This window comes from Amblyraja radiata, chromosome 18 (assembly GCF_010909765.2).
Source record: "Amblyraja radiata isolate CabotCenter1 chromosome 18, sAmbRad1.1.pri, whole genome shotgun sequence".
In the NCBI taxonomy this organism is placed as follows: Eukaryota; Metazoa; Chordata; class Chondrichthyes; order Rajiformes; family Rajidae; genus Amblyraja; species Amblyraja radiata.
Window position 1 is genome coordinate 45453128 of NC_045973.1, and position 27123 is coordinate 45480250.

General features: G+C 44.4%; 1 protein-coding gene across 1 annotated transcript in view; it reads right to left on the reverse strand.

The window, feature by feature from the left end:
• LOC116983474 (plasma membrane calcium-transporting ATPase 2-like) overlaps positions 1-27123 on the reverse strand; it is an 847186-nt gene that overhangs the window by 188565 nt on the left and 631498 nt on the right. The window contains exons 8-10 of the mRNA XM_033037261.1: positions 26808-26933; positions 1150-1182; positions 479-592 (exon numbers count right to left, since the gene is read on the reverse strand). Of these exons, the coding sequence (XP_032893152.1) occupies positions 479-592; positions 1150-1182; positions 26808-26933 (273 nt within the window). The remainder of the gene's footprint in view (positions 1-478; positions 593-1149; positions 1183-26807; positions 26934-27123) is intronic.

The window sequence follows — 27123 nt, forward strand, 5'->3', positions numbered from 1 at the left end:
CGTTTCTTAGCGGCTCGTAACGCTAACGGCAGGTACTCGGGAAACGCAGTAAGCTCGTGAAGACTCGTGAAGATTTTTCAATATGTTGAAAAATGCCCACGAGAGCCCCGAGTACCTACGAGCGGCTATTACCGTAATTCTCCGAGTTCGAATCAGGGGAAACTCTTTACATTGGGCCCTATTTCAGGCCTTTGAAGACAAATCTTTGCAGCATTTTTGTGAAAATCCTAAGAAAGCTGTTAATAGATTTAAATCTTAGAATGTGACTATTATCTTTACCTGACAGATTTTGGCATTCAATTCTGAAATATTCAGGAGTACTTAATTAAGGCAACTGTGGCAATCATTATTGACCAATGTGCATACCAAACACAATCATACAAAAAACATCTGTGTTGTTTGAGGTTTAGCCTGAGAATAAATGGAGCATGAGGAAGCATTAAAATAAATAATAAAAAGCCAGGTGCTCTTAACATACCATTGACTAAGCTGGCATTTGTGCTATCAGTGGGGTTCCCACCTGCTGCACCATCTGTACCTGAAGTAGACAGGGGCTGGGAGGGAATAGCAGGGGGAGGAGGCTGGGGAGCTGCTACTTGGTGGTAACGGATCAAAAGGAAAAACAAACAGAACAAAAGGAAAAAAAAAATGAAATGGATTAATGACTTTTGTTCAAAAATGCATCTTATAATTTTGCAACAGCAAAGCAAAAAGAACTCACATTATACATGAATAGCACACAATTTTTTAAGCAAGCAATCCTACAAGAAAGGACAAATTTATCGCTTGAATGGATTAATAAATAACATGAAGCAAGTGGAAATTCTGAGCTATATTAGTGAATAGATTCATCACAAAAGACACAGAAACATGTGACAGCACAACAAGCGCAGACTTGAGAGGCGTTTTGTGCACTAGTCGTTATATCATCAGAAGACTATCAGCAAGCTTTCCTGTGACTGTGTAGAGCAGCAAGGGCTAAAGCTAAGTTGGAAAACAGTGTTGAAACACAAGTGTGATAGCCATGGTTGAGCCAGTTAGACAGGGAGAAAGGAAGCCACAGCCCCTTGCTGCAGCCCTGTTGTAATGGATTCCAAAATTAGTCAAGCTGATTAGTGCACTCCCACAGCGAGTTAGTGCGTACGATACCTGGCAATCGGCGTCCATCTTCTTTTGCTCGACCTGTGTTGTAATTAGCAAATATTAAGGTGGCGGAAAAGCGAACCCCGATGCACACACAACAATCAGAACAGTATGCGTTTTTAAACGAACATTTCCTCAGAAATTCATCCATAACTTGTAACATCCTGGTCCCAGCTCAAAAAAAAGGTTGAGTTATTGAATAAAATAATTGAAAATGAAACTCTTTTTTAACTTCTATCCACCTTCTCGACCATGCTAAAGACCACAGCTGGGATTACCAACATGATACTGAGTCACAAATACTGGAGCAACCAGATGTGTGAACAAAAACTGTATTCAACTTCAATAGCCGCTGTCCTCCAAGAACTCAATGATCTTCAACGATCCCTGGTGAAGAGAATGCTTACACAAACTATGGAAGAAGACATGTCATACTCACCTGTAAAATACCCCTTGATGAAACATCGATCATCATTCACTACAGTCCAAAAACAGTGTAAAGTGATCAACTATTTCATCTCCACTTACCAAAACTTTTCACAGAAACTAACGGTCAGTGTAATGAAATAAGATGAAGCCATGAGGTACAGGTGGTACAATTTTAGTCAAGTTACTAGAAGAGCAGAATCACAGTAGCTAGGCAGATAGCTGATCACATACCTACGGCATTGGACACTGGAGATAGAGTGATAGGGGTCAACAGTTATCATGCTGTAACTGCAGGCAGGTCTGCAGGCAGGTACAGTTGAATGAGGAATCATTCTAAACAGTTGACTTGGGGAACCACATTTGGTCCATATTAACTATGGGCAACTGAGAATTGGGGAACTGAAAGTTGATATCAGCTGAAGTGATTTGAAGGTAGAATCGTGTAAATAATTTTGAAGTCGTTCACAAGATTTATAACAGTGGTAAAATCATAAATAATGTTTGCAAAAAATCTCAATAAAGGTATTTGTTAAAAGTGCCCAAATGATTATTATGAAACATGAACTAATACTCAAACTAATATTAGAATGACACAGGTTGGGGATTAACTCAAGTCTTACAACTTGTGTCCATTGAACCACAAAGATGACATAATGTTATTATTTTTCCCTTCATGGTATACACTTCTTCCATACTTAACTAAACAGATCAGCCTTTGAAATTCTGAGCTACGCCTTTGCTCTCTCTTGTCATGTTTTGTAAAATGTGTGCCTGGGTACATGTTTGTGTTCAGTTCTTTGTAAACTTGAAATTATCTAAAGTCTGTTGACTAGGTCCTAACTTGCGAAAAGTCCAATGCAGTCCTTTGTTTTCTGACCCACAATGATATTCAGTTGAGCATTTACATCTTTGTTTTCAATTCTCTCTGTACTCTCTCATCCATTCCTATGGGTAGGTCCCACATAAGAGATTAGTATACAAACTTAAAGCACACGGTATTGGGGGTTCAGTATTGATGTGGATAGAGAACTGGCTGGCAGACAGGAAGCAAAGCGTAGGAGTAAACGGGTCCTTTTCAGAATGGCAGGCAGTGACTAATGGGGTACCGCAAGGCTCGGTGCTGGGACCCCAGCTATTTACAATATATATTAATGATTTGGACGAGGGAATTGAATGCAACATCTCCAAGTTTGCGGATGACACTAAGCTGGGGGGCAGTGTTAGCTGTGAGGAAGATGCTAGGAGACTGCAAGGTGACTTGGATAGGCTGGGTGAGTGGGCAAATGCATGGCAGATGCAGTATAATGTGGATAAATGTGAGGTTATCCACTTTGGTGGCAAAAACAGGAAAGTAGACTATTATCTGAATGGTGGCTGATTAGGAAAAGGAGAAATGCAACGAGACCTGGGTGCCATGGTACACCAGTCATTGAAAGTAGGCATGCAGGTGCAGCAGGCAGTGAAGAAAGCAAATGGTATGTTAGCATTCATAGCAAAAGGATATGCAGGGAGGTTCTACTGCAGTTGTACAGGGTCTTGGTGAGACCACATCTGGAGTATTGCGTACAGTTTTGGTCTCCTAATCTGAGGAAAGACATTCTTGCCTTCGAGGGAATACAGAGACGGTTCACCAGACTGATTCCTGGGATGTCAGGACTTTCATTTGAAGAAAGACTGGATAGACTTGGCTTGTGCTCGCTAGAATTTAGAAGGTTGAGGGGAGATCTTATAGAAACTTACAAAATTCTTAAGGGGTTGGACAGGCTAGATGCAGGAAGATTGTTCCCGATGTTGGGGAAGTCCAGAACAAGGAGTCACAGTTTAACGATAAGGGGGAAACCTTTTAGGACCAAGATGAGAAAAACATTTTTCACACAGAGAGTGGTGAATCTCTGGAATTCTCTGCCACAGAAGGTAGTTGAGGCCAGTTCATTGGCTATATTTAAGAGGGAGTTCGGTGTGGCCCTTGTGGCTAAAGGTATCAGGGGGTATGGAGAGAAGGCAGGTACAGGATACTGAGTTGGATGATCAGCCATCATCATATTGAATGGCAGTGCAGCCCGAATGGCCGAATGGCCTACTCCTGCACCTATTTTCTATGTTTCTATTCCCTTCCATATTATCTTTAGCCCCACTAGCCTTTGAGATACCAATATTCCTCAAATCCTGACCTTCAGCTCATTCACCCATTTAATTGCTCCATTATTGGCAGCCCTTCCTTACAGTAGCAACATTGTAAACGTTGAAGTTCCCTTTCTGATTCTTCTTGCTTTTCCTTCCTCACTTAAGAAGCTTCTTGAAGCCAACTTTCTTGACCAAGCTTTAGGTCATTTGATTTTGCATCTAATTCTAGGACTCGGCATCAGTTTTGGTTTGATCACACTTATGTGAAGTGCCTTTTGATGCTATGCTGTGTTAAATGCACATTACAACTGGATTAACTCAAGTTCCAGGAGCATAAGGAGATCAGGACCACAGCATGCAATGTGCCAGATGAAACTAATGGAAGAAAGATAGACATAAAGCCCTGGAGCATCTCTGGAGGAAAGAAATAGGTGATGTTATGGGTGGAGACCCTTCTACAGACCTCAAATGATGCAGCAGGGTCATGACCCGAAATGTCACCTATTTCATTTCTTCAGAGATGCTGCCTGACCTGCTGAGTTACTCTAGCATTTTGTGTCTACCTTCGGTGTAAACCAGTATCTGCAATTCGTTCTTACACCAATTGAAGAAAGAACCTAACAGATGAACCTAACTCACTTACAGCCACAAGAATTGCTGTGCAGAACTCGAGGCTTCAACAAAGGATCAACTCCCTGAAATGAAACAGTGTAATTTTGGATTAACACGATGAATTTCAAGAAGGAGGTTTATGATTGCAGTCTATTACACTGATATCTATATGGTAAACGGCTCCTGATGCATTTTGGAAATAAAATGCAGTTTAATTTGAGAGAAAGTGGTGATGTGTTAACTCTGAAAGCGGAATGCACACTTTATGATTATGCCGATTGTATTTGTTATCTGCATTACATTGTCATGCTAGTAGCACTAAAACAATATACTGGATGATAACATATTAAATATTGTCCTCCTCAGCACTTGATATTTTCAAAGTGCCAAGTGATCCACCAACAAGCGTTGGAGGGAGCTCTCAATAATGGGCAACAATTATTGGATTAAAACAAAATGGTTTAGGTTGTATTGCACAATTTAGTTTATGTGTTATGACTCAAAGACACGACGAACAAAACAAAATTTATAGAGAACTATTTACATCCCATAAATTACTCTCCTACACCCTTAAGCTCACCACTCACTATTTGATATCATTTGACATTTTGACTGCAGCTTAATGAAGATGATGTGGAGGCAGGTCCATCGCAGAGAGATATCTGTGCTCCAGGGTACCCAGCTCACCCTCTCCCTCTTACATAAAGTAGAATGATATCACATTATCTCCATCACCTGTAGTGGGTAACAGCATTGTGTATAAATCAGGACCTGTAGTTCTTGCATTGCTAAATTAGACTGGCCTCGTGTGCCAGCAGGCGATCCATATTCCTCCCTTCCCTGCATATTTACGTGACAATATAAATGCTTCTTAAATGCCACTGTCATCTGCTTCAAGTATAGTGCATTCCCCTCATAGTGCATTCCAGGTACCCACCACTCTGTGTGATAAACAAACTTGTGCATATCCCATATTCCGCTTGCGCAGTCTGCACCCTAGCGGCATAAACATTGAATTCTCCAATTTCCGGTAGCCCTTGCTGTCTCCTCCCCTTCTCAGCTCTCCCTCAGCCCTCGGGCTCCTCCTCTTCCTTTTTCCTTTCTTCTCCCCCCCCCCCCCCCCCCCCCCCCCCCCCCCCCCGGTTTGTCCCGTAAAGTTACCTATTTCCTTCGCTCCATAGATGCTGCTGCACCCATTGAGTTTGTCCAGCACTTTTGTCTACCTTCGATTTTCCAGCATCTGCAGTTCTTTCTTAAATCCTTTAAACTTCCCCCCTCTCAACTTAAAGCTTTGCCCTCCAGTATTTGACATTTCCATCCTGGGAAAATGGTTTTGTCCTGCCTATACATTTCTATCAGGTCTGCTCTCAGCCTCCAATGCTCCAAAGAAAACAATCCAAGGTTGTCCAACCTCTCCCAATTGCTAATACCCTCTAATTCAGGCATCACTCTTGTAAACCTCGTTTGCACCCTATCCAAATCTACCACAGCCTTCCTGGAAAGGAATGGCCAGAACAACACACAATATTCTAGATAGACACTTAGAGCTGGAGTAACCCGGTCTTCAGTTCCGGTGCAAAATGTCACCAGAGATGCTGCTTGACCTGCTGAGATACTTCAGCACTTTGTATCAATCTTTGGCTCAAACCAGCATCTGCAGTTCTTTCTTTCCATGCAATACTCTATCCACAGTTTTACAAAGCTGCCACATGACTTCCAGACTCATATTCTCAATGGTCTATCTTACATTCAACACCTCATCTTAAAATCAAACTTGCTTCACCAAATATTTACCTTGACAACTAATACTATGAAAAGAACATTTTTCCAAGCTTGACGTGAAATTGTTTTAATACAACTGATCAATGCTGTTTGCTGCTAAACCTAAAACATAAAGCAAGCTACTGGGCACAGTAGTGACGTGGAATCTTTCATCAAAATGTCATCCACATAGAAATTATTCAATAAAGCAACAATCAAAATAAAAAATCATTTTATATGTTTGGCCAACATGTTTAGAAGAAAGTGGGTCCTTTGTTTTAAACACTTAAAATTGACGCAATGATCTGAAATGTGGCAGGCTAAATTTATGCACAAACGATACTGGACAAAAAAGCATTTGCTTGCAGATACCACCGAGAAATCAATGACAGTCACAATACTTTTACCAGAACAGCAGGAGACATTGTGCAGTTGGAAAATCCAATAATCTACACAATAAATCATTGTGGTGTACTGTCATCATTCAAAACATTTAGCTGGGTTTTTATTGTCAGCATCTCAAATGCATTGGGACTATGCCTCTCACATCTGCAATACACATTGAATCTCACTTTATTACACATCTTTTATGACGTCTAAAAACACAATTAAATGCTATGGATTTTAACCCTAGGGAGGGGCTGTCAAAACTATGGATAATTGTCCAAATGTGCCTTGTAAAAGATGGCAATCCACAACTTAATGCCTGGACAATTCACCTTGATTTACACTTGTCTCTGCTCTCACCGTGTGCTGCACATTCAGTTTAAAATGTATGCTTTTGATGGCTGATGAAAGATTGATCATATTTTTGCTTTACTGCGGTTAAATCCTAAATCTGAGCACCACGCACGGTATGTTAGTGCAAGCAACTGAAGACAAACAAATTAATGGGAGACAAATTAATATAAGCCATCAACAGACCTAAGATGACAAAAGACTGGATCTATTGTTGAATCTAAGATTAGCAAAATGATCAATATTTCAGACGATCAAAGAGCACTTCTGCAATTCCAGATCACAATATGGACTAAACTTTGCACTTTCAATTCAATTTTTCATTCATCTACCCCCTTCAAACTTTGACTTCCATTGATGACCCAAACGTACTTCTGCTTGGTCCTACCCTACAGCCCAACTTGATACAAGCACAGCAGGTACAGTGAGCACAACCCCACCTGAGAAATGTATGTGAAAGCAATAAGAACAACATTGATCTACTTTAGGAAGGCATCAACTGGAAACAAATAATGTTTGCTCTCTGTATCCTTAACATGCATTCTCCAAGCAAGGGATGTAAATGCTTAAGCAACGAAAGGGAGAGAACTAAACTAAAACAATGTTGGTTCTAATATTCCAAGATATCGGCTTCTTTCCCATGGTGATAGTAGATATATTTGTATGCACGGAGCTACCTGCAGGGTATGGCCTTTGAAGGTGAATTTCCTCAGGGCTTTTCCTGGTCTACCATTGCAAAGCTGTGGCATGCTGCACCACTTCAGTTAAGTTACAATCACAAATGCACCCCCATTATCTCCAGCTAAGCTTCTGAAAGAGGATTCTACTCTGTTAACTCAGATCAGCACACTTTGGGGAGATTACATGTTTGGCTGACAGTGAATTTGAGATTGGGACATTTATTTAGATTTCACTTGTTAGGATCATCCTTTCCCCACCCAAGTTTCAAGGCTGCTGCAATAAACCATCGAGACCGCCACACGGGCGAACGCCATCGAAATGCCTTGTAAAAAAGATACCCTCAGCAATCCTGAGCACAGTCTAGTTAACAGTTGGCACACAACAGATACAATCATTTAGTTTTGTTGAGCTTTTGTAGATGGACAATCGTGCCGGTCACAGCTGTAATCCTACTGCTTGTCTTTACATTAAATACTCAGCAGCTTTGGGTGAAGTATTGATTTAATTCCATTCTGCGTTCAGAAAGTTCACACGAATCGGCTTGATGATATTTGTGAAATGAAATGTAACAACATAGATTTTCTGCTGAATCGCTGGATTTGCTGCAAGTGAGTGGGAACGAATGTGTTTGAAGGTGCAACTCAAACCATGGTGGATTACTGCAATGAGTTGAGGGGAACATGAAAAATAAATGCTGAAGTTTGAACTATTCTGTTAGCTCAGACATATATGCAGCCGAGAGAAAAGACATACAGACTGCTGTTACCCTCTCCATCAGAAGAAACAGCCTGAGGGTAGGTGGAGTAACGACTACACTGTGCACAGCGGTATTTCTGAAGCGCAATTCAGTTGTTGAGCACAATACCAGCTGATTATTTTATATTAACAATGTACCTCTAAGTCATCAGCAATTTACTCACAGCACTTGAATGCTCGCTAGGCATTTGTAATCTTCTAATGAAATCTAATGGATAAAACCTTTTTAGAAGTGTCAAGCAATTAAAAATAAATCGCTGATTTTCTGGTGAAATGTGAAATTTTGCTTAATCCAAGAAATATAACTGGTTGGTAGACAAAAGTGCTGGAGAAACTCAGCGGGTGCAGCAGCATCTATGGAGCGAAGGAAATAGGCAACGTTTTGTGCCGAAACGTTGCCTATTTCCTTCGCTCCATAGATGCTGCTGCACCTGCTGAGTTTCTCCAGCACTTTTGTCTGATTTTCCAGCATCTGCAGTTCCTTCATAAATATAACTGGTTATTGCAGTGTTGTAGTGTAGCATGAGTAGTGTAGGAAGGAACTGCAGATGCTGGTTTACACTGAAGATAAACACAGAATGCTGGAATAATTCAGCGGGACAGGAAGCATATCTGACTAGAAGGAATGGGTGACGTTTTGGGTTGAGACCGTTCTTCAGACTGAGAGTCAGGGGAGAGGGAGACAGAGATATGGAAGGGTAGAATAGATCATTGATAACTGGGGAAGGTGACAACGAAGCATACAAAGATAACATTTAATCAGGGAGACGGTCAGGTTGGTCACAGAACCAATTTGGAGAGAGAGGGAAAGAAAGGGTTACATGAAGTTAGAGAAGCCAATGTTCATACCACTGGGGTGTAAGCTGCCCAAGCAAAATATGAGGTGCTGTTCTTCCAATTTGCTCTAGGCCTTACTCTGACAGTGGAGGAGGCCCAGGACAGAAAGTGGAGGAGGCCCAGGACTTTAACTCCCCCTCCCTCTCCAGTGGGAATGGCAGGGAGAGTTAAAGTGTTTAGTAACCCAGAGATCGCGTGGGTTTAGGCAGACCCTATTCCCCCCTCTTCCTCACCCCCATCCTTTATGATGGTGTTGCCAGGACTCGAGGGCCTGAGCTATCTTGAGAGGTAGGGCAGGCTAGGACTTTATTCCTTTGTGTGCAGGTGGTTGAGGGGTGATCTTACAGAGGGTTATATGGTCATGTGGGGATAGGGCGGACTAGAGTAGATGGGGCATACTGGTCGGCATGGACAAGGTGAGCTGAAAGGTCTGATTCCTTGCTCGGACACCTCCTCCTACTTACCCCTGGACCATGACCCCACTGACGAGCACCAGGCCACCATTTCCAGCACCATCACCGACTTCATCAACTCCAATGCCCTACCCGACTGAGCCTCCAACCTCATCGTTCCCCAGCCCCGCACGGCCCGATTTTACCTTCTCCCTAAAATCCACAAACCTGACTGTCCCGGTAGACCCATTGTCTGTGCCTGTTCGTGCCCCACCTAACTCATTTCCAAATACCTTGACTCCATCCTATCCCCCTTGGTTAAATCCCTCCCTACCTATGTTCAAGACACCTCAGACGCTCTCCGTCGTCTCCGCACATTCCACTCTCTGGGCCCTCACCCCCTCATCTTCACCATGGATGTCCAGTCACTCTACACCTCCATCCCCCACCAGGATGGTCTCAAAGCCCTCCGGTTCTTCCTCGACCAGAGAAGCAACCTATACCCAGGCACTGACACTCTCCTCCGCCTAGCGGAGCTGGTCCTTACCCTCAATAACTTCACGTTCGACTCCTCCCATTTCCTCCAAATACAAGGCGTAGCTATGGGCACACGCATGGGCCCAAGCTATGCCTGCCTATTTGTCGGTTACGTCGAGCAATCCTTGTTCAATACATACCAGGGCCCCATCCCCGACCTCTACCTCCGCTACATCGACGACTGCTTTGGTGCCACCTCCTGCACCCGCACACAACTGACTGACTTCATCCACTTCACCACTAACTTCCATCCGGCACTCAAATACACCTGGACCATTTCCGACACTTCCCTACCATTCCTTGACCTCACTATCTCCATCGCAGGTGATAGACTTCTGACCGACATCCACTATAAACCCACTGACTCCCATGGCTATCTGGACTACACTTCTTCCCACCCTGCCTCATGTAAGGACTCCATCCCCTACTCCCAATTCCTCCGTCTACGCCGCATCTGCTCCCAGGATGAGGTGTTCCACACCAGGACATCTGAAATGTCCTCATTATTCAGGGAACGGGTGTTCCCCTCCTCCACCATAGATGAGGCTCGCACCAGGGTCTCTTCCATACCCCGCAACACTGCTCTCTCCCCATCCCCCCACTCGCAACAAGGGCAGAGTCCCCCTAGTCCTCACCTTTCACCCGACCAGCCGTCACATACAAAAAGTAATCCTTCGTCAGTTTCGCCACCTCCAACGTGACCCCACCACTCGCCACATCTTCCCATCTCCCCCCATATCTGCCTTCCGCAAAGACCGCTCCCTCCATAACTCCCTTGTCAATTCTTCCCTTCCCTCTCGTACCACCTCCTCCCCGGGCACTTTCCCTTGCAACTGCAAGAGATGCAACACTTGTCCCTTTACCTCCCCCCTCGACTCCGTTCAAGGACCCAAGCAGTCGTTCCAGGTGCGACAGAGGTTTACCTGCATCTCCCCCAACCTCATTTATTGCATCCGCTGCTCTAGATGTCAGCTGATCTACATCGGTGAGACCAAGCGGAGGTTGGGCGATCGTTTCGCCGAACACCTCCGCTCGGCCCGCAATAACCAAGCTGACCTCCCGGTGGCTCAGCACTTCTCCCACTCCGTCTCCGACCTCTCTGTCCTGGGTCTCCTCCATGGCCACAGCGAGCAGCACCGGAAATTGGAGGAACAGCACCTCATATTCTGCTTGGGGAGTCTGCATCCTGGTGCGACAGAGAACATCGAATTCTCCCAATTTTGTTAGTCCTTGCTATCTCCTCCCCTTCCTCAGTCCCCCTGCTGTCTCCTCCCATCCTCCTGCCTTCGGGCTCCTCCTCCTTTTTCCTTTCTTGTCCCCGCCCCCCCCACCCCCGATCAGTCTGAAGAAGGGTTTTGGCCCGAAACGTTGCCTATTTCCTTCGCTCCATAGATGCTGCTGCACCCGCTGAGTTTCTCCAGCTTTTTTGTGTACCTTCGATTTTCCAGCATCTGCAGTTCCTTCTTAAACACATGTTTATGAAGATGACGCATTGTTTCAAGGCAATGAGTCAGCATCATTTTCGCAAGGTCAACCAAGGGCAGATAACTAATACTGGAGACACCAACAAAATGGATGTAAAATCCTTGGTGGGTATCTCATCGGGTTCCTCTGTCCAGAGGGTGCAGTCGAACATGGTGCTTCTACCATTTTTATTTTACCTTCCAGATTTCTAGCTTCATTCTACTCAAACACTTAAAATTGATCAGAAAACAAATTAATGTGCTTTGTGGAGCTGTCAGAAGTGGTATGAAATACCCCAGGTCCACCTAAAAGAATAAGCTATAAGAAACAAGGCTAGAAATCACACTGCAGATCAGCCAGAAATATTTATTTTATCCTCACTCTGAAGATGCTACCAGTTTGGTTGCTGTTTTGTTTTTAATTTTATTATAATGATTAATTGTAATTGCATTGAATGTAAAGGTCCTACCTGAGGGGAATTGGCAATTTAAGAGCAACCATGTGCACTTTTAAGTTGACATATTTTAAATTAATAGACAGTTAACTGTAATATTTACCTTTAATTAAATTGGGATTCAGAATGAAGTGAATTTAACTGAAGTGTATTACGTGGCATTCAAAATATATCAAGGAGAGCTTTCTTTTCAATTTCATAGAAAACAAAAGAACCATGAATTTAAATTGCGGATGTTAAATACCTAGCCTAAACAAAGGCCTGGACACAAATATTTATTTCACAGGAAAAAAATGTGCTTTTCTTTCTCAACAACATTGCTGTCCAAATATGCATATGAATTAAACTGGAAATAACCTGAATATCTAATGTTAAATTAAATAGAGACAAAGAAACATGAGATATCACCTGCTTTTCCACATTTTCTGATAATGTACAACACAAGAGAACAGATGTACACGCACACACAAAAATTTTGAAAGTTGATTTCAGAGAGGGGTTATTCAGGGGACCACGTGCCATTTATCATTGGCGGATGGAGAGAGTTAGCAGATTGGAATTCCTGGGCATCATCCTGTCCTGGTGTAATCACAAAGGCCTCTCATTTCTTCAAAGTTTAAGGAGATTCAATATGTCTCTTACAAACTTTGCCAAATGCACTGTGGGAAGTATCCTGATTGGTTGCCCATGTATGGTAAGTCCAATCCACAGGAATGTAAGCGACTGCAGAGTGGTGGCCACAGCCCACACCATCACGCCCACAACCTTCCCCACCATTGAAAGCACCAACATTGAGGACCTGCCTCAAGAAGGTGGCATCTATCATCAAGGATCCCTACCATACCCTTTTTGTGCTGTTATGGTTGGGAAGGAGGTAGAGAAGCTTGATGTCTCACACCACCAGGCTCACGAATAACGAGTTGTTTAGTTTAGAGAAACGGCATGGAAACAGGCTGTTCAACCTATTGAGTCCACACTGGCTATCGACCTGTCCACGCTAGTTCTGTGTTATTCCATTTTCGCATCCACTCCCCACACATTAGGAACATCTTTGGGATGTGGGGTGAAACCAAAGCACCCAGAGGAAATTCACACGGTCACAGGGAGAACGTGCAAACGACACACAGACAGCACCTGAGCTCAGGATAAAACCCAGGTAAAATCAGGATAAAACCCACGCAATTTGTGTATAATTTATGTCTAATTTACGGACAATTTATGTACAATTTATGTATGATATCCCTAACCAGTCTGAAGAAGGGTCTCAACCCAAAAAATCACCCATTCCTTATCTCCAGAGAAGCTGCCTGTCTCACTGAGTTACTCCAACTTTTTATGTCTATCTTCGGTCTACGTTTGGTCTCGCCGATGTATAGGAGTTCACATCTTGAACAACAGACACAGTATTGAATTCAGCCAGCCATTTCTGGCCAATTACTCAATGTAGATCCTAAAGTTCTCCTGAGGTCAACTTTGTTCATGTGTATTTTGTATGTTCTAAATCCGTCTGATTAATGTCTCCCATTAGGGTGACCAAGCCTTGGTGTAGGATTTAAAGGGGGTGTGTAAGTAGGAACAGCAACTGGTTTACACTGAAGATTGACACAAAAAGCTGGAGTAACTCAGCAGGACAGGCAGCATCTCTGGAGAGTAGGAATGGGTGACGTTTTGGGTCGAGACCCTTCTTCAGACTGACAAAGGGGGTATCATTGAATTATTTCAAGGAGATAGTAAAGCAACATCTGGTGAGTAGAAGGAATGGAGAGAGAATGTTAGAATCGTGGAGGTCCAGCGAAGTTATATTATGCAGATAGATGACATATCTAAAGCACCATTCTCTGCAAGTAATTAGAGAAATAAACTTGACCCATCAACGCAGCACGATCATGTGTAAACAGTCGCTGAACTAGTTCGGTGATTTTTCTTGATCAAGTAAGATGAAGGGAAAGAGACTTTCTGTGAAAATTACTTCTCGAAGAATATTTATCATTATCTTTATCAAATTATTAAATATAGATATAAAGAATACCCACCACTATAATATCACCCACTATTGCTCAAACTGGTTAAAATGCTGATCAAGAGGCAGCAGAGTATCTTTTATTGTTCCTCAAAGCTCCACTTCACCAAAAGCCACCGCCACATGCATTAAATCCACAGGGGAAGCAGCAAATGTTTTTCAACAAGTTTGGAAATCACAACACCGATGTCCATGGAAAAATTCAAACTTATGTCACCCTGATCGATGGCCTGGGTGAAGTATCGCCTGGAAGCATAAGCGGAGCTGGATTGGGGAGAGAAGATATTGCTTTTTCTGAAAGAGGTGAAACATCCACCTGTCAGTTCCCTCAATGTCTGTGTTGGTGACAGATTGCCTGTAAAGCCAAGGTTAAAAATACAACTGTAGGTAGATAAAACTGTAAGACAAAGTTGATGATATTTTATTTCTTTATAATTGACAGGATAGTGATCATGAAGGTATAACACAATGCAATGATGAGGACATTGTAATTACGATGCAAGCAATCTTAGGCATTCAGCGACGGAGAATAGCAAAGCCAAAGTAAGCATGTGATATGACATGGAAGGAACAAGCTGATGTTCACATTGATACAGAAATGATGCAGGGGTGGCCATTCGGCCCATTTTGTCTGTACTGGTAATAAAGAGCACCCTAGCCTCACCCCACCTTCCACCACTTGATCTATTGTCTTGCACGTCACAGCACTGCATGTAAAATACTTCCTAAAAGATCATGACAGTTTAGCAATTGATGATTGGTATATTGTTGTTACATGTCTCAAGATACAAGAAAACATTCTGTTTCGACCAACTTTTCACACAGTGAATTTCTATCATCCTCTGGATGAAAATAGACTTCCTCATTTTCACTCTGATCCTTCCACCAATTGCAGTAGACCTCTGCCCCCTGTTTTCTGATATTTTAACAGAAAATGGCCCTTTCTACTATTCTAGCTAGAATCCTCACAACTTTATACATTTCAGTGAAATTCTTCAGGGTTCTGCTCATATCAAAGGAATTTGCTGCTTCATTGTTGCCGTAATACCAAATATATCATCTTTCGTGGATGTGCATCCTGAACATAGTACTGTACAGTAGTGAGAGATGTCACTCCCTCTGCCAGGTTCTTCTCTCCTTTCCTTCCCCACCACCCCACACCCTCCCTAAGGGCGGCACGGTGGCGCAGCGGTAAAGTTGCTGCCTCACAGCGCCGGAGACCCGGGTTCGATTCTGACTACGGGTGCTATCTGTACTGAGTTTGTACATTCTCCCCGAATCCATGTGGGTTTACTCCGAGATCTTCGGTTTCCTCCCACACTCCAAAGACGTACAGGTTTGTAGGTTAACTGGCTTTGGTAAAAATGTTAATTGTTCCTGGTGTTTGTAGAATAGTATTAATTGTGGGGATTGCTGGTCGGTGCGGACACGGTGGGCCGAAGGACCTGTTTCTGCGCTGTATCTCTAAACTAACTTAGGCTTGGTTAATTTGCTTTCTCTTTTAAAATTATTAACTGATTCTTTTGGATTTGAAAATCGCCAGGAAATTTGAATCTCCTTCAAACACCACAGCCAGTGCAAATCCGTTTAATCTGTTGACTAAAATCAGAGTAAGTTGTCAGGGGAGTCTGTACCCTTGCTATTACCGGAAGTGGCGGCGCTGGGAACGGCTGCGGCTCGCCTGCAGTCCGTTTGTCTTTACTTTTTTGTGTTGTTCTTTTTCGTTTTGTGTAGTTACGTTTTTGGTTTTTAAGTTGTGTTTATGTGGGGGGTGGGGGTGGGGGGTTGAAACGGGGCTTGCTGTCTCTCCCTTCGGGGGAATACGACTTTTTGTCGTATCCCCCTTCTCTGCCTCCGTCTGCGCTGAGGCCTAATGGCGGAGCTGGCGACCTCGAGGCTCCGGAGGCAGAGCCAGTCAGGACTTGCCCTGGGCTCGCTCCCGTGAGGGCGGCCCAGCTCGGGGCTGAGACTCTCTCTTGAAGACGGCCTGGCAAGGGGCTGAGACTCTCCCGTGAGGGGCTGTGGCACTCCCGTCTGAGTGGCCCAGCCCGAGGGTGGAACGGCACTCCCGTCGGAGTGGCCCAGCCCGAGGGAGGAACGGCACTCCCGTAGGAGTGGCCCAGCCCGAGGGAGGAACGGCACTCCCGTCGGAGTGGCCCAGCCCGAGGGAGGAACGGCACTCCCGTCGGAGTGGCCCAGCCCGAGGGAGGAACGGCACTCCCGTCGGAGTGGCCCAGCCCGAGGGAGGAACGGCACTCCCGTCGGAGTGGCCCAGCCCGAGGGAGGAACGGCACTCCCGTCGGAGTGGCCCAGCCCGAGGGAGGAACAGCACTCCCGTCGGAGTGGCCCAGCTCGAGGGAGGAACGGCACTCCCGTCGGAGTGGCCCAGCTCGAGGGAGGAACGGCACTCACGTGAGGGCGATCCGGCTCGGGGCTGGCGGTGGCTGGGACGGCGTTCTGGCGGCGGTGACCTGAGTCCGGGGTTGAGCCGCGGGCCAGCGGCTGCGTCCGCTGGACTGGAGGGCGGCAGCTTCGACCACCCCGGGCCGCGGTGTTTGAGCCGGCCCGTTGCGGGGTTTGGTGAACCGCGGGACTGTTTGTTACATCGCCCGGTGGGGAATCGCCTCAGCGCAGAGGGAGAAGAGGAGGGTAGAGACTGCAGCCCTAAGATTTTTGCCTCCACCACAGTGAGGTGCTTGGAGGACTCACTGTGGTGGTGTTAATTTGTGTTTATTGTTACTATTGTATGATTGTATGTATGACTGCAGGCACGAAATTTCGTTCAGACCGTAAGGTCTGAATGACCGTAAGGTCTGAATGACAATAAAGGCATTCAATTCAATTCAATTCAATTAATCAGTATAATCAAACGCAGGGATATACATTTTTCTTCCTCAGTTAATGTTACTTTGTGTACTTGAAGTACCAGTGGGATAATAACCTCATTGAAGGGCCTGTCCCACGTGGGCGTCATTTGCGCGTTATTTAAACAACATAATTTATGCGTCACGATGCACGGGCCGTGACGCGCACGTGATGCGCGCATGGCATGCATTACGCGCACATTGCGCGTGGTGGTGTAGGCAGTGGCGCGCGGTCACGAGCGGCGCCCTAGGATTTCGGGATTCACAAAACCTTCGCGAGCCACCTGCGTGACGCACAAATGACGCCCAAATGGAACAGGCCCTTGAGGCTGGATTTTAAGGAGTTTCACTGCAGCAGATTTCACTTTCTCTAATCTCCATGCACAAAGACCTGCCCGAGTATATTTTGTTCTGATTCTTTCAGTGCTAATTGCATTTGGCTGAACTTGAATTTAGGTCCAAATACTCTAGGGCAAATACGATGGGAATACATTTTGAAAAGGTCACAAATGGTTAATTAGTAACCACAGAATCTGTTTCCATTAACTTTTAGCTACTTGTCTGTGGGACAAATTCTTCTTATTTTTCAAAAAACAAACTAATACAAGCCTAGCCTAATTGCCTCCCTTGGAATGTGACATTTGGCACAAAACAATCTCTGCTTTTATTTCCATCCGATTATATACGTTATTTTCTACAAATAGAAGTGGAGGTAGGGTATCAGATCAAATGAGTAGGAAGAAACTGCAGATGCTGGTTCAAACCGAAGATAGACACAAAATGCTGGAGTAGCTCAACGGGACAGGCAGTTTCTCTGGAGAGAAGGGGTGATATTTCTCAACCCTCTCAACCCAAAACCATTCCTTCTCTCCAGAGAAGCTGCCTGTTACTCCAGCATTTTGTATCTATTTAAGGTATCAGATCAATTGCGCCAACTCCACCATTCAATAAGATCACACCTGAACTTTGACCTTAATGCCACATTCCTGCACTGTGTTGTTATCCCTTCATTCCCGACATAGCTAAAAAATCTAATGGTTTCTATTTTGATTATGCTTACCAAAAGAATTCCAAAGATTAACTTATAGCTGGGTAAATACATTTTTTCTTATCCAAGTTTCGAATGGCTAATCCTTTATTGTTAAACTGGGACTAAACATCTAGCCAGTGGAAACATCATCCCTGCATCCACTCTGCCAAGGCACATGAAAGCTTAGTATGGATCAATATTATCAATACCTCTCATTCTACTTGGCACAGACCCAGTCTCCATAATCTCTTCTATTTCAAATTTTGTTGTGACATAAAATGAAGCTATTCAACCCATCTGATCAATGGTGGCACTCAGAACAATTCATCAATCCCACTTACCTATTTATTTTCTTGCAAGCTATTCTCTCTCAGGTCCCAATCAACTCACAGGCTGATTCCTTTAACATCCAACTATATTTGGGATAATTTATTGTAGCCAATAACATATCAAACAGCATGTCTTTGGGATGTGGAAGAAAATGGAGGGTGGCACGGTGGCACAGCGGTAGAGCTACTGCCTTGGTGCACCACAGACCCGGGTTCGATCCTGACTACCAGTCTGTACGGAGTTTGTACATTCTTCCTGTAACCACGTGGGTTTTCTCTGAGATCTTTGATTTCCTCCCACGCTCTAAAGACGTACAAGTTTGTAGATTAATTGGCTTGGTTATAAATGTTAATTGTCTCTATTGTGTGTAGGATGGTGTTAATGTGCGGGGATCGCTGGGCGGTGCAGACTCGGTGGGCCGAAGGGCCTGTTTCCACGCTGTTTCTCTAAACTAAACTAAACTAGACCCAATCACACAGGGAAAACCCAATGGTCACGGGAGATCATGCAATCTTCACAAGGCACCCAGGGTTAGGATCACAGGTCACAGAGCTGTTACCATTTTGTAGGTTTCTGTAGGAAATCTCTTCAACCCAAGAATTAATCCGGAAAAGCTTGGATTGCAAGTAATGTATCCCTCAGAAGAGAACCTGATCAATGTACAAATTTCAAGGTGAGATCTCACCGTGTTCCAATGTTTGACCAGTACGATGTCTTTATGCTTGCAACAAGAACAAACATAAAAATCTTCAAACCATCTCTGTCAGCAGGCTGGCCTTGCAATTTTTAAATCTGGTCCCTATTGCTGGCTTGTTTTCAGGTGCATGTGCAAGGTAGCTGTCAGGAACACAAACCTCTTTCAGTTATCAACTAAGCAGAAATGGGGCAGATCTTCTGTCCTGGAGGTTTGCCTGACGGTGCCCGGAGGTGGCATTAAAGGATGAGAAGCTGAAGCAAAGAAGTGGAAGCCAAATAACCGAACGGAAACAAAGCCGAAAAGCCAAATAACCGAAAGGGCGGGATGCCTAAAAGCCAACTAACCGAAAGGGCGGGATGCCTATAAGCCAACTCACCGAAAGGCCGCTGTGCCGAAAAGCCAAATAACGGACTGACGTCGCCGGGGGGGGGGGGGGAGGGGCGGGACTTGTCAGCGATTGGTCCACACCCCCGCATCCATCACATCATTGGCCGGAGGAGACGGGAGGGTGGGGGTCATTTTCCTACACGAGACCGCCCGTGGCTGGAGGGTGACTGGGCACTCTGATCCCGAGCACCAAGTTGTAAGCGGCCGAAGGAGCGCATCCCTCGGGACAGCCCCCAATCTCCCACGGCCACGGCCGCCCTCCGCCTCGTCTCCCCCGTGTGGCCGCACTGTCACGGGCTGTGAGTCGGCAGCGCACACACACATGGGGCCGGGTGGAGCAGAGTTGGGGACAGCCTGGTCCCTCCGCCCACCTAGAGTCACTAACCGCGATGCACCGCCACTGGACCCCACCCCCACACCAGGGTGATTCACCCCCCAACACCCACACCGGGTGATTCAACCCCACGGCCGCGGGGACAGACGGCTTGGGGCATTGGCAGCCATAGTAAATCGAGTGACACACAAATTCCCTTGCGGGCCGTTGACAAGTGTGCATGACAACGAACAATTTAATCTCCTCCCACTCCCCCCCACCACCTTGACAACAAGAAGCACATTTTATTTATTGTTTAAACACAGTAATACCATCTGGTTGCCTGCGTAACGCACACAGTCTCCCACGCACAAAACAGCAGATAATCTGTAATCTGGTTTAACCGTAGAGGGACACAAAAAGCTGGAGTAACTCAGGCAGCATCTCTGGAGAGAAGGAATGGGTGACGTTTGGGTCGAGACCCTTCTTCAGACTTGAAGACCTCAAGTCCCGCCCCCCACCGGCGACATCATGTCCATTATTTGGCTTTTCGGCACAGCGGCCTTTCTGTGAGTTGGCTTCCAGGCGACGCCTCCTTTCGGTTAGTTGGCGTTTTGGCATGGCGGCGTTTCGGTGAGTTGGCTTTTAAAGGGCCTGTCCCACTTTCACGACCTAATTCACGAGCTCTGCCGAGTTTGCCCTTGACTCATACTCGCAGTATAGCCGACACGAGGTCGTAGGAGGTTGTAGGTAGGTTGTAGGAGGCCGTAGGTAGGTTGTGATGCTAGTCGTAGGTACTTGCGGCATCAAGAAGGTCGGAGCACATCTTACTACCCATTGATTCAATGGGCCCTCTGTACCTGGCAGGTCAGTCAATGGAGACAGACATTAAATGCTGTTGTAACTCGGCAGGACTGGCAGCATCTCTGGAGGGAGGAAATGGGTGATGTTTTGAGTCGGGGCCCTTCTTCAGACTAAGAGTCAGGGGAGAGGGCGACTAGGCCGACTTAGCCGAGGTGTTCAGCGAAATGATCTTCGCTCAGTCCGCCAAGGCCTATGTGAACTTCAGATTGCTAAACAGGTTAACTCCCGCTCCCATTCCCACACTGAGCTTTCTGTCATGGGACTACTCCACTGTAAGAGTTAAGCCCAATGCAAATTGGAGGAACAGCCACCTCATATTTTGCTTGGGCAGCTTACACCCCAATGATATGAATATTGATTTCCCTAACTTCAAGAAACCCTCGCTTTCCCTCTCTCCCCGTCCCTTCCCCACCCTAGTTCTCCCACTAGTTTCACGATCCTTCTGATTAACATTAATTTACTAAGTGTATGCCTTGTTGTCACCTTCCCCTCAGCCAATAATGATCCATTCTACATTTCCTAGATCATCGTCTGCTTTGATCTGTTGTTTTCACAGCGTACCCTTCCATATCTCTAGACTCCCTCTCCTCTGACCCTCAGTCTGACGAAGGATCTCGACCCGAAACGTCACCCATTCTTTCTCTCCAGAGATGCTGCCTGTCCCGCTGAGTTACTCCAGCATTTTTACACCTGTTTTCAGTGTAAACCAGTATCTGCAGTTCCTTCCTACACAGTTCAGTCAGTGGATTGTCCATCCCAACAGCAGTAGAATCTGTGGAAGTCCCATGGCTGATGCTCTGCTGAACGGCGAGCGACTCACCAGCATCCATTGCGGATAACCCTGCAATGGGCATATCTGCCATTGGATCCATCACAGATCATGGCTGAGAATTTGTCTTTCTCTGCATAACAGCAGAGATATATAGATTTTTGATTAGTACAGGTGTCAGGGGTTATGGGGAGAAGGCAGGAGAATGGGGTTAGGAGGGAGAGATAAATCTGCCTCACCAAAACTTAACTTCCACTACTCACCACAGCTCCTTTTCTTTTTAAACTGTGAGTGCGTGAGTTTCTTCAATTATTCTAGCAATCTAATCAATCTTTTTAAAGTTAGCTATTCATGTAAACCCTTTCCCAAGGTGAATATGCCTCTGGTTGAGGAACGAATGACATGAATCATTGATTTAAGACTGCGAGAGACTGAGGAGAAAGACCACACGTTCAGAGACGTTTTCTACAATTGCAGGACACTGCTTTTCAGTCAACCAGTGCCTTAACTTAGAGGAAATTGATTCTCCATTTGAAACAGAGGAATGTGGGCAACATGGGGAGAGAAGAGGCCTGTAGATGTGTTTTGGGTGGCTCTATCTGAGAGCCAGCACAGAAATGGTCATAAGGTCAAAAGGAATAGGAGCAGAATTTGACCATCAAGTCTACTCCACCATTCAATCATGGCTGATCTATCTCTCCCTCCGAACCCCATTCTCCTGCCTTCTCCCCATAACCCCTGACACCCGTACTAATCAAGAATCTATCTATCTCTGCCTTCAAAATATCAACTGACAGCCTCTACAGCCTTCTGTGGCAAAGAATTCTACAGATTCACCACCTCTGACTTAAGAAATTTCTCCTCATCTCCTTCCTAAAAGAACATCCTTTAATTCTGAGGCTATGACCTCTAGTCCTAGACTCTCCCACTAGTGGAAACATTCTCTCCACAACCACCCTATCCAAGCCTTTCATTATTCTGCCTATTTCAATGAGGTTCCCCCTCACTCTTCGAAACTCCAGCGAGTACAGGCCCAGTGCCAATGAATGCTGGAATAAATGGGCTCCATTTAACTTCAACGGTTGGTTATGGGAAGTGCAGTAGCCTGCGGCAACTCCAGGTCATGGCTTATCACCTACAAAGTAAGAGCAAGCTCAATCCTAAGAGAATGCCACTGGCACAGTCGTCAATCACCTCATGTGTTCCTGCTCTTTAAATCAGTTCTACATGAGGTGGATGTAAGACATAAAGACACTTATGATTGAATAATGTATGTATATGTATGTATGTATATATGTACATGTATATGTATGTATGTGTGTATGTATTTATGTATATATATATATATATATATATATATATATATATAATTTTCCTTTTGTATATTCATTTTCATCTTTTCTTTTCTTCTTTTTTTTTTTTGATCGTTCGAAATAAAAATATATCATTCATTCATTCATTCATCATTCATTCATTCATTCATTCATTCATTCATTCATTCATTCATTCATTCATTCATTCAATAATCATTTAAAACTGCAAACATTCCTGAATACACCTTGCGGGATTACGCACACATTCACACAACACACATTACAATTATGAACCATGCACGTATTTCATGAGGAGGCTGGTCAAGCTTTCAACACATGGTTAATGGGAATGTGAATGTTTCTTTCAGCACAAGGCCAGTGCATGAAAAGCACTTGAAGGTTTCTTCAGACTGAAAACAAATCTCCGAAGGAAAAGCTACATGCATTTCCCAAGCTGCCTTCCAGGGAACTGATGTAATTATGTCGTCCTTTCAAAGTTCCTCTGGCTGCCCCTGACATCTCGCTTCCTCTGAAGCAAGCAACAGTCAGAGGCAGTAAGAATGCTAAAATCTTATCAGGCTGTGTTGAAGGTGACCTGATGTGAGACAGGATCGTGAAGGGCTGTTTGAATGTATTGACGATGTGCTCAATAACTCAACATGAAGATATAGATCTTATTCTTTCTGCATTCAGCTGACGGTGCTGGAAGCTGCACAGATGTCATGAGGTCTGTCGCCTGAAGATAACCTTGATATCCTAGGAGCCACCCGGAGGTTTGATTTGCAGGGTCATAGACTGGTAGGAATGTGAATTATCTTCACGTAAAAGTTGCCACTGAGATCCCTCTTAAATCTCTCACCTTGAACTTATGCCCTCTAGTTTTAGAATCCTCTCTTCTGAGGAAAAAGACTGTGAGCTTTATCCATGCACCTATGATTTTGTACATTTAAATAAGGTCATCCCTCAGGCTCCTATGCTCAAAAAAAAGTCCAAGCATATGCAGCCACTTCCTCAAGTTTGCAAGTTCGGGTAACATCCTGATGAATCTCTTCTGTACACACTTTCCAACTTCATAACATTCTTCTCTTAGCTAGGTGAACAGAACCGCACACACGTGTGCTCTCACCAATGACTTTCACAGATGCATCATGATGTTCCAACTTCTGTACCGTTCCCAATGCGGCAAATAAGTAAAGGCAAGCACCTCATTCACCACAACACCAAGTGCCTGTACTCTCATTTTTCTCAGTCCCACGACACTCTCCAGGGCACTGTTATTTACAGTGCAAGTCCTGCCCTGGTTTGATATACTAAAGTGCAACACCTCACACTTGTCAGAATTAAATTCCATTTGCCATTTCTTGGCCCATCGACCCAAATGATCTGGATCCTGTTGTATCCTTCTTCCACTATGTCACATCATTTGGTGTCATTTACAAATTTTCTAACAGTGTGAATAACATTGCCATACAAATTGTTAATATAGATAATGACCAACCGTGGACCCAACACTGACCCCTGTGGCACACCATTCGTTACAGCTTCCAATCAGTAAAACAACCCTCCACAATTACGCTTTGACTCCTCATCCATGCCAATTTTAAATCAATTTGGTTAGCTCACCTTGGATTCTCTGTGATCTTACCTTATAAGCGAGATTACCTTGTGGGAACTTATCAGAAGCCTTGCTACAGTCCAAATATATAATTTTGCCTGCCCTCATCAATCCTCTTGGCGATGTCTTATCAGATTTATGAGATAGGATTTCACACGCACAAAGCCATGGTGACTCTCTCTAGTCAGCAGTGATTCCACTGCAACCCAAAATGTATTTATTCCAGCCTCAAACACACACAAGAATCCACAAATCTTTAAGAGAAGAAACTTCCTTTGCCAAGAGATTGCTGCATCATTATCCTGACACTTGTCTAAATCTTTCTTGCTGCAATGTTGCTTCTCACCTCCATTAAACCCCTGATTGGAATGGAGCTAATCTTCAAAACTAATGGATACTGTTTAATTTACAGAGATTAGACTCCAGAACCAAGGTCACCTGAACCTCAGTCGCTGAGCTGCCTTTTCCAGATGCTGCTTGCGTTTGTATGGAGTCGGATGTCAAGCTCTGAGCCATTGTGGACCTGCTCATTACACTAGAGGAGAGGATGGTCCCTACATTGAATCTTTGTCAAATATCTGTCAATCCATACCTTGCCACATTGCACTGCCCTCTGACAAAAAAGATTCACAGCAAAAACCTGGAAAATGTGAATCACTTGATACGTATTTGAAGGCACTCCTGGATGAAGACAGACATGGATGATGCATTCACCATTCCCCTCAACGCACTACTAATGACTTTGTTTAATTGCGAACAAGGATATTTGAAGATCAACGTCTCAGACCGGGCACAAACCTTGTGATCTCAATACAGCAGTGATCCCTGCCCTCCTACTTGCTTCTAAGACATGGGCTACCTATAGTAGATACTTCAAAAGTACTACCAGTGGTACAACTCCACAAAATCCTCCACATCCACTGGAAGGATAGGCAGACCATCGTCAGTATCCTGACCTAGGTGTACATCCCGATCATTCACTCAGCTATATGATGCAGGTCCCTCTTTTGATTATTTGACACCAGACCCGCTACATGCTCAATTCCATCTTCTGCCATTGAAATAAGTTACCAAGCAAAAGATTCAACATATGGTCAAAGCCTTGTTGACAAAACAGAACATCCCACTTGCAATGAATGATATGAAGACACTGGATTTTGTGCATGAAGAGTGCACAGAATCCTTGTGTGAGCTGTGGAAGGAGCCCTCCCTACCGCACAAACTACCCACTCATCTGCCTCGTCAGACTGCCCCATTTGTGGAGGAGTCCATGATTCCTTTGTGGCAACATTCTAACGTTTGCCTCATCCCCCACAAGAGTCCAGTGGAAGCAAATCATCCTCCATCCTTTCTTGTTCCACGTGACCCAAAACTAAAACTGTTGTCCCAAGTACAAGAAACCTTTGGCTTCATGTTTCTATGGATAAACACTGATGGATAAAATGTGAGGAGGGTGTTTGATCCTGCAGAGAAAAAAAAATCTTTAGTGGTGGCGACGCAATAGCATTTAGCTAACGGTCTGATTATGACATTTGGCAAATCATCTGCAAAGCAAAGACTCATCACACACTACACCTTAATGGAGGTGTCCCACATGTGCATACTGCAAAGGAAACATAGAAACTGCAGGAGTAGGCCATTCGGCCCTTCGAGCCAGCACCGCCATCCAATATGATCATGGCTGATCATTCAAAATCAGTACCCCTTTCCTGCTTTCTCCCCATCTCCCCTGATTCCGTTAGCCCTAACAGCTATATCTAACTCTCTCTTGAAAACATCCAGTGAATTGGCCTCCATTGCCTTCTGTGGCAATGAATTCCACAGATTCATAACTCTCTGGTTTTTCCTCATCTCAGTTCTAAATGACCTTCCCCTTATTCTTAAACTGTGACCCCAGGTTCTTGACTCCCCAATGTCGGGAACATTTTTCCTGCATCTAACCTGTCCAATCCCTTAAGAATTTTATATGTTTCTTTAAGATTCCCTCTCATCCTTCTAAATTCCAGTGAATATAAGCCCAGTCAACCACAGGTGCTGCTGCCGCTTTATCTAGCTTTCCTTGTAAGGTTTAATTCTGCACACTGCTTCATGGCAACTGCTGCAACAGTGATCATCATGCAGGGGAATGCTTTTGTAGCAAAACCTGCAGGAGCCAAAAGATATATATAGCACCATAGATAAAGGTTTTTCCAAAAAACATTTGTTGTCACAGAGAAAGAATAATGCTCCCTAACAATTTTAAAACAGAACATTAATCCACGAGGAAAATAAAACAACACAGTGTTAAGCAAATGATTAACATGTATGCTGTAATAAAATGATGACTAAATCGACCAAAATGACAGGAAAACTGTATGAAAGATACTTCATTTTACATTATTTATCATGCATGCCCTTTCAAAATGATGGCTTGTTCCTGTGCGCCATCAGGATTTTAGTTGAAGAATCACATTGGGCTAACAGCTGGAGATTTGCACAATTTTCCATTCGAGACGTTAGCTTTATGCCAAATCCCACTGTGTTTCCATTCTGCAAATTGACACTTGCAGCTCTGCATTAATATGTGGCAGCATCAAACCTGTGCTTCACATTGGAGCTTCCATGACTTATTCACACATGATTGATTTTCGCAAGTGCTTGATCAATACACATTTATTTTCTGCTGCAATAATTGTACCTTTCTTGTCTTTCTTTTGCTCTTCCTCACTGCCTGCGCCCAACAGCGTGAATATGATGCCGGTCTGAGAGTTAACTCCTACTGCCGTAACCACCATTTTGCCTGAACCTTCCATGACATGGGTACCTGGGCAGAGAGATAATCAGTGAAACAAGTGAACCATAAAACCATGGACAAGCACATCGATTGTTTCAAACTATGTAACAACTTTACTACCACTTTGTTAACCGCAGTCTCAAGAAAATAAGGATGCATTTAATCAGAAATCATATAATTGTCTTGAGTTTTTTTTTTAATATATCCTTCTGTATTTTTC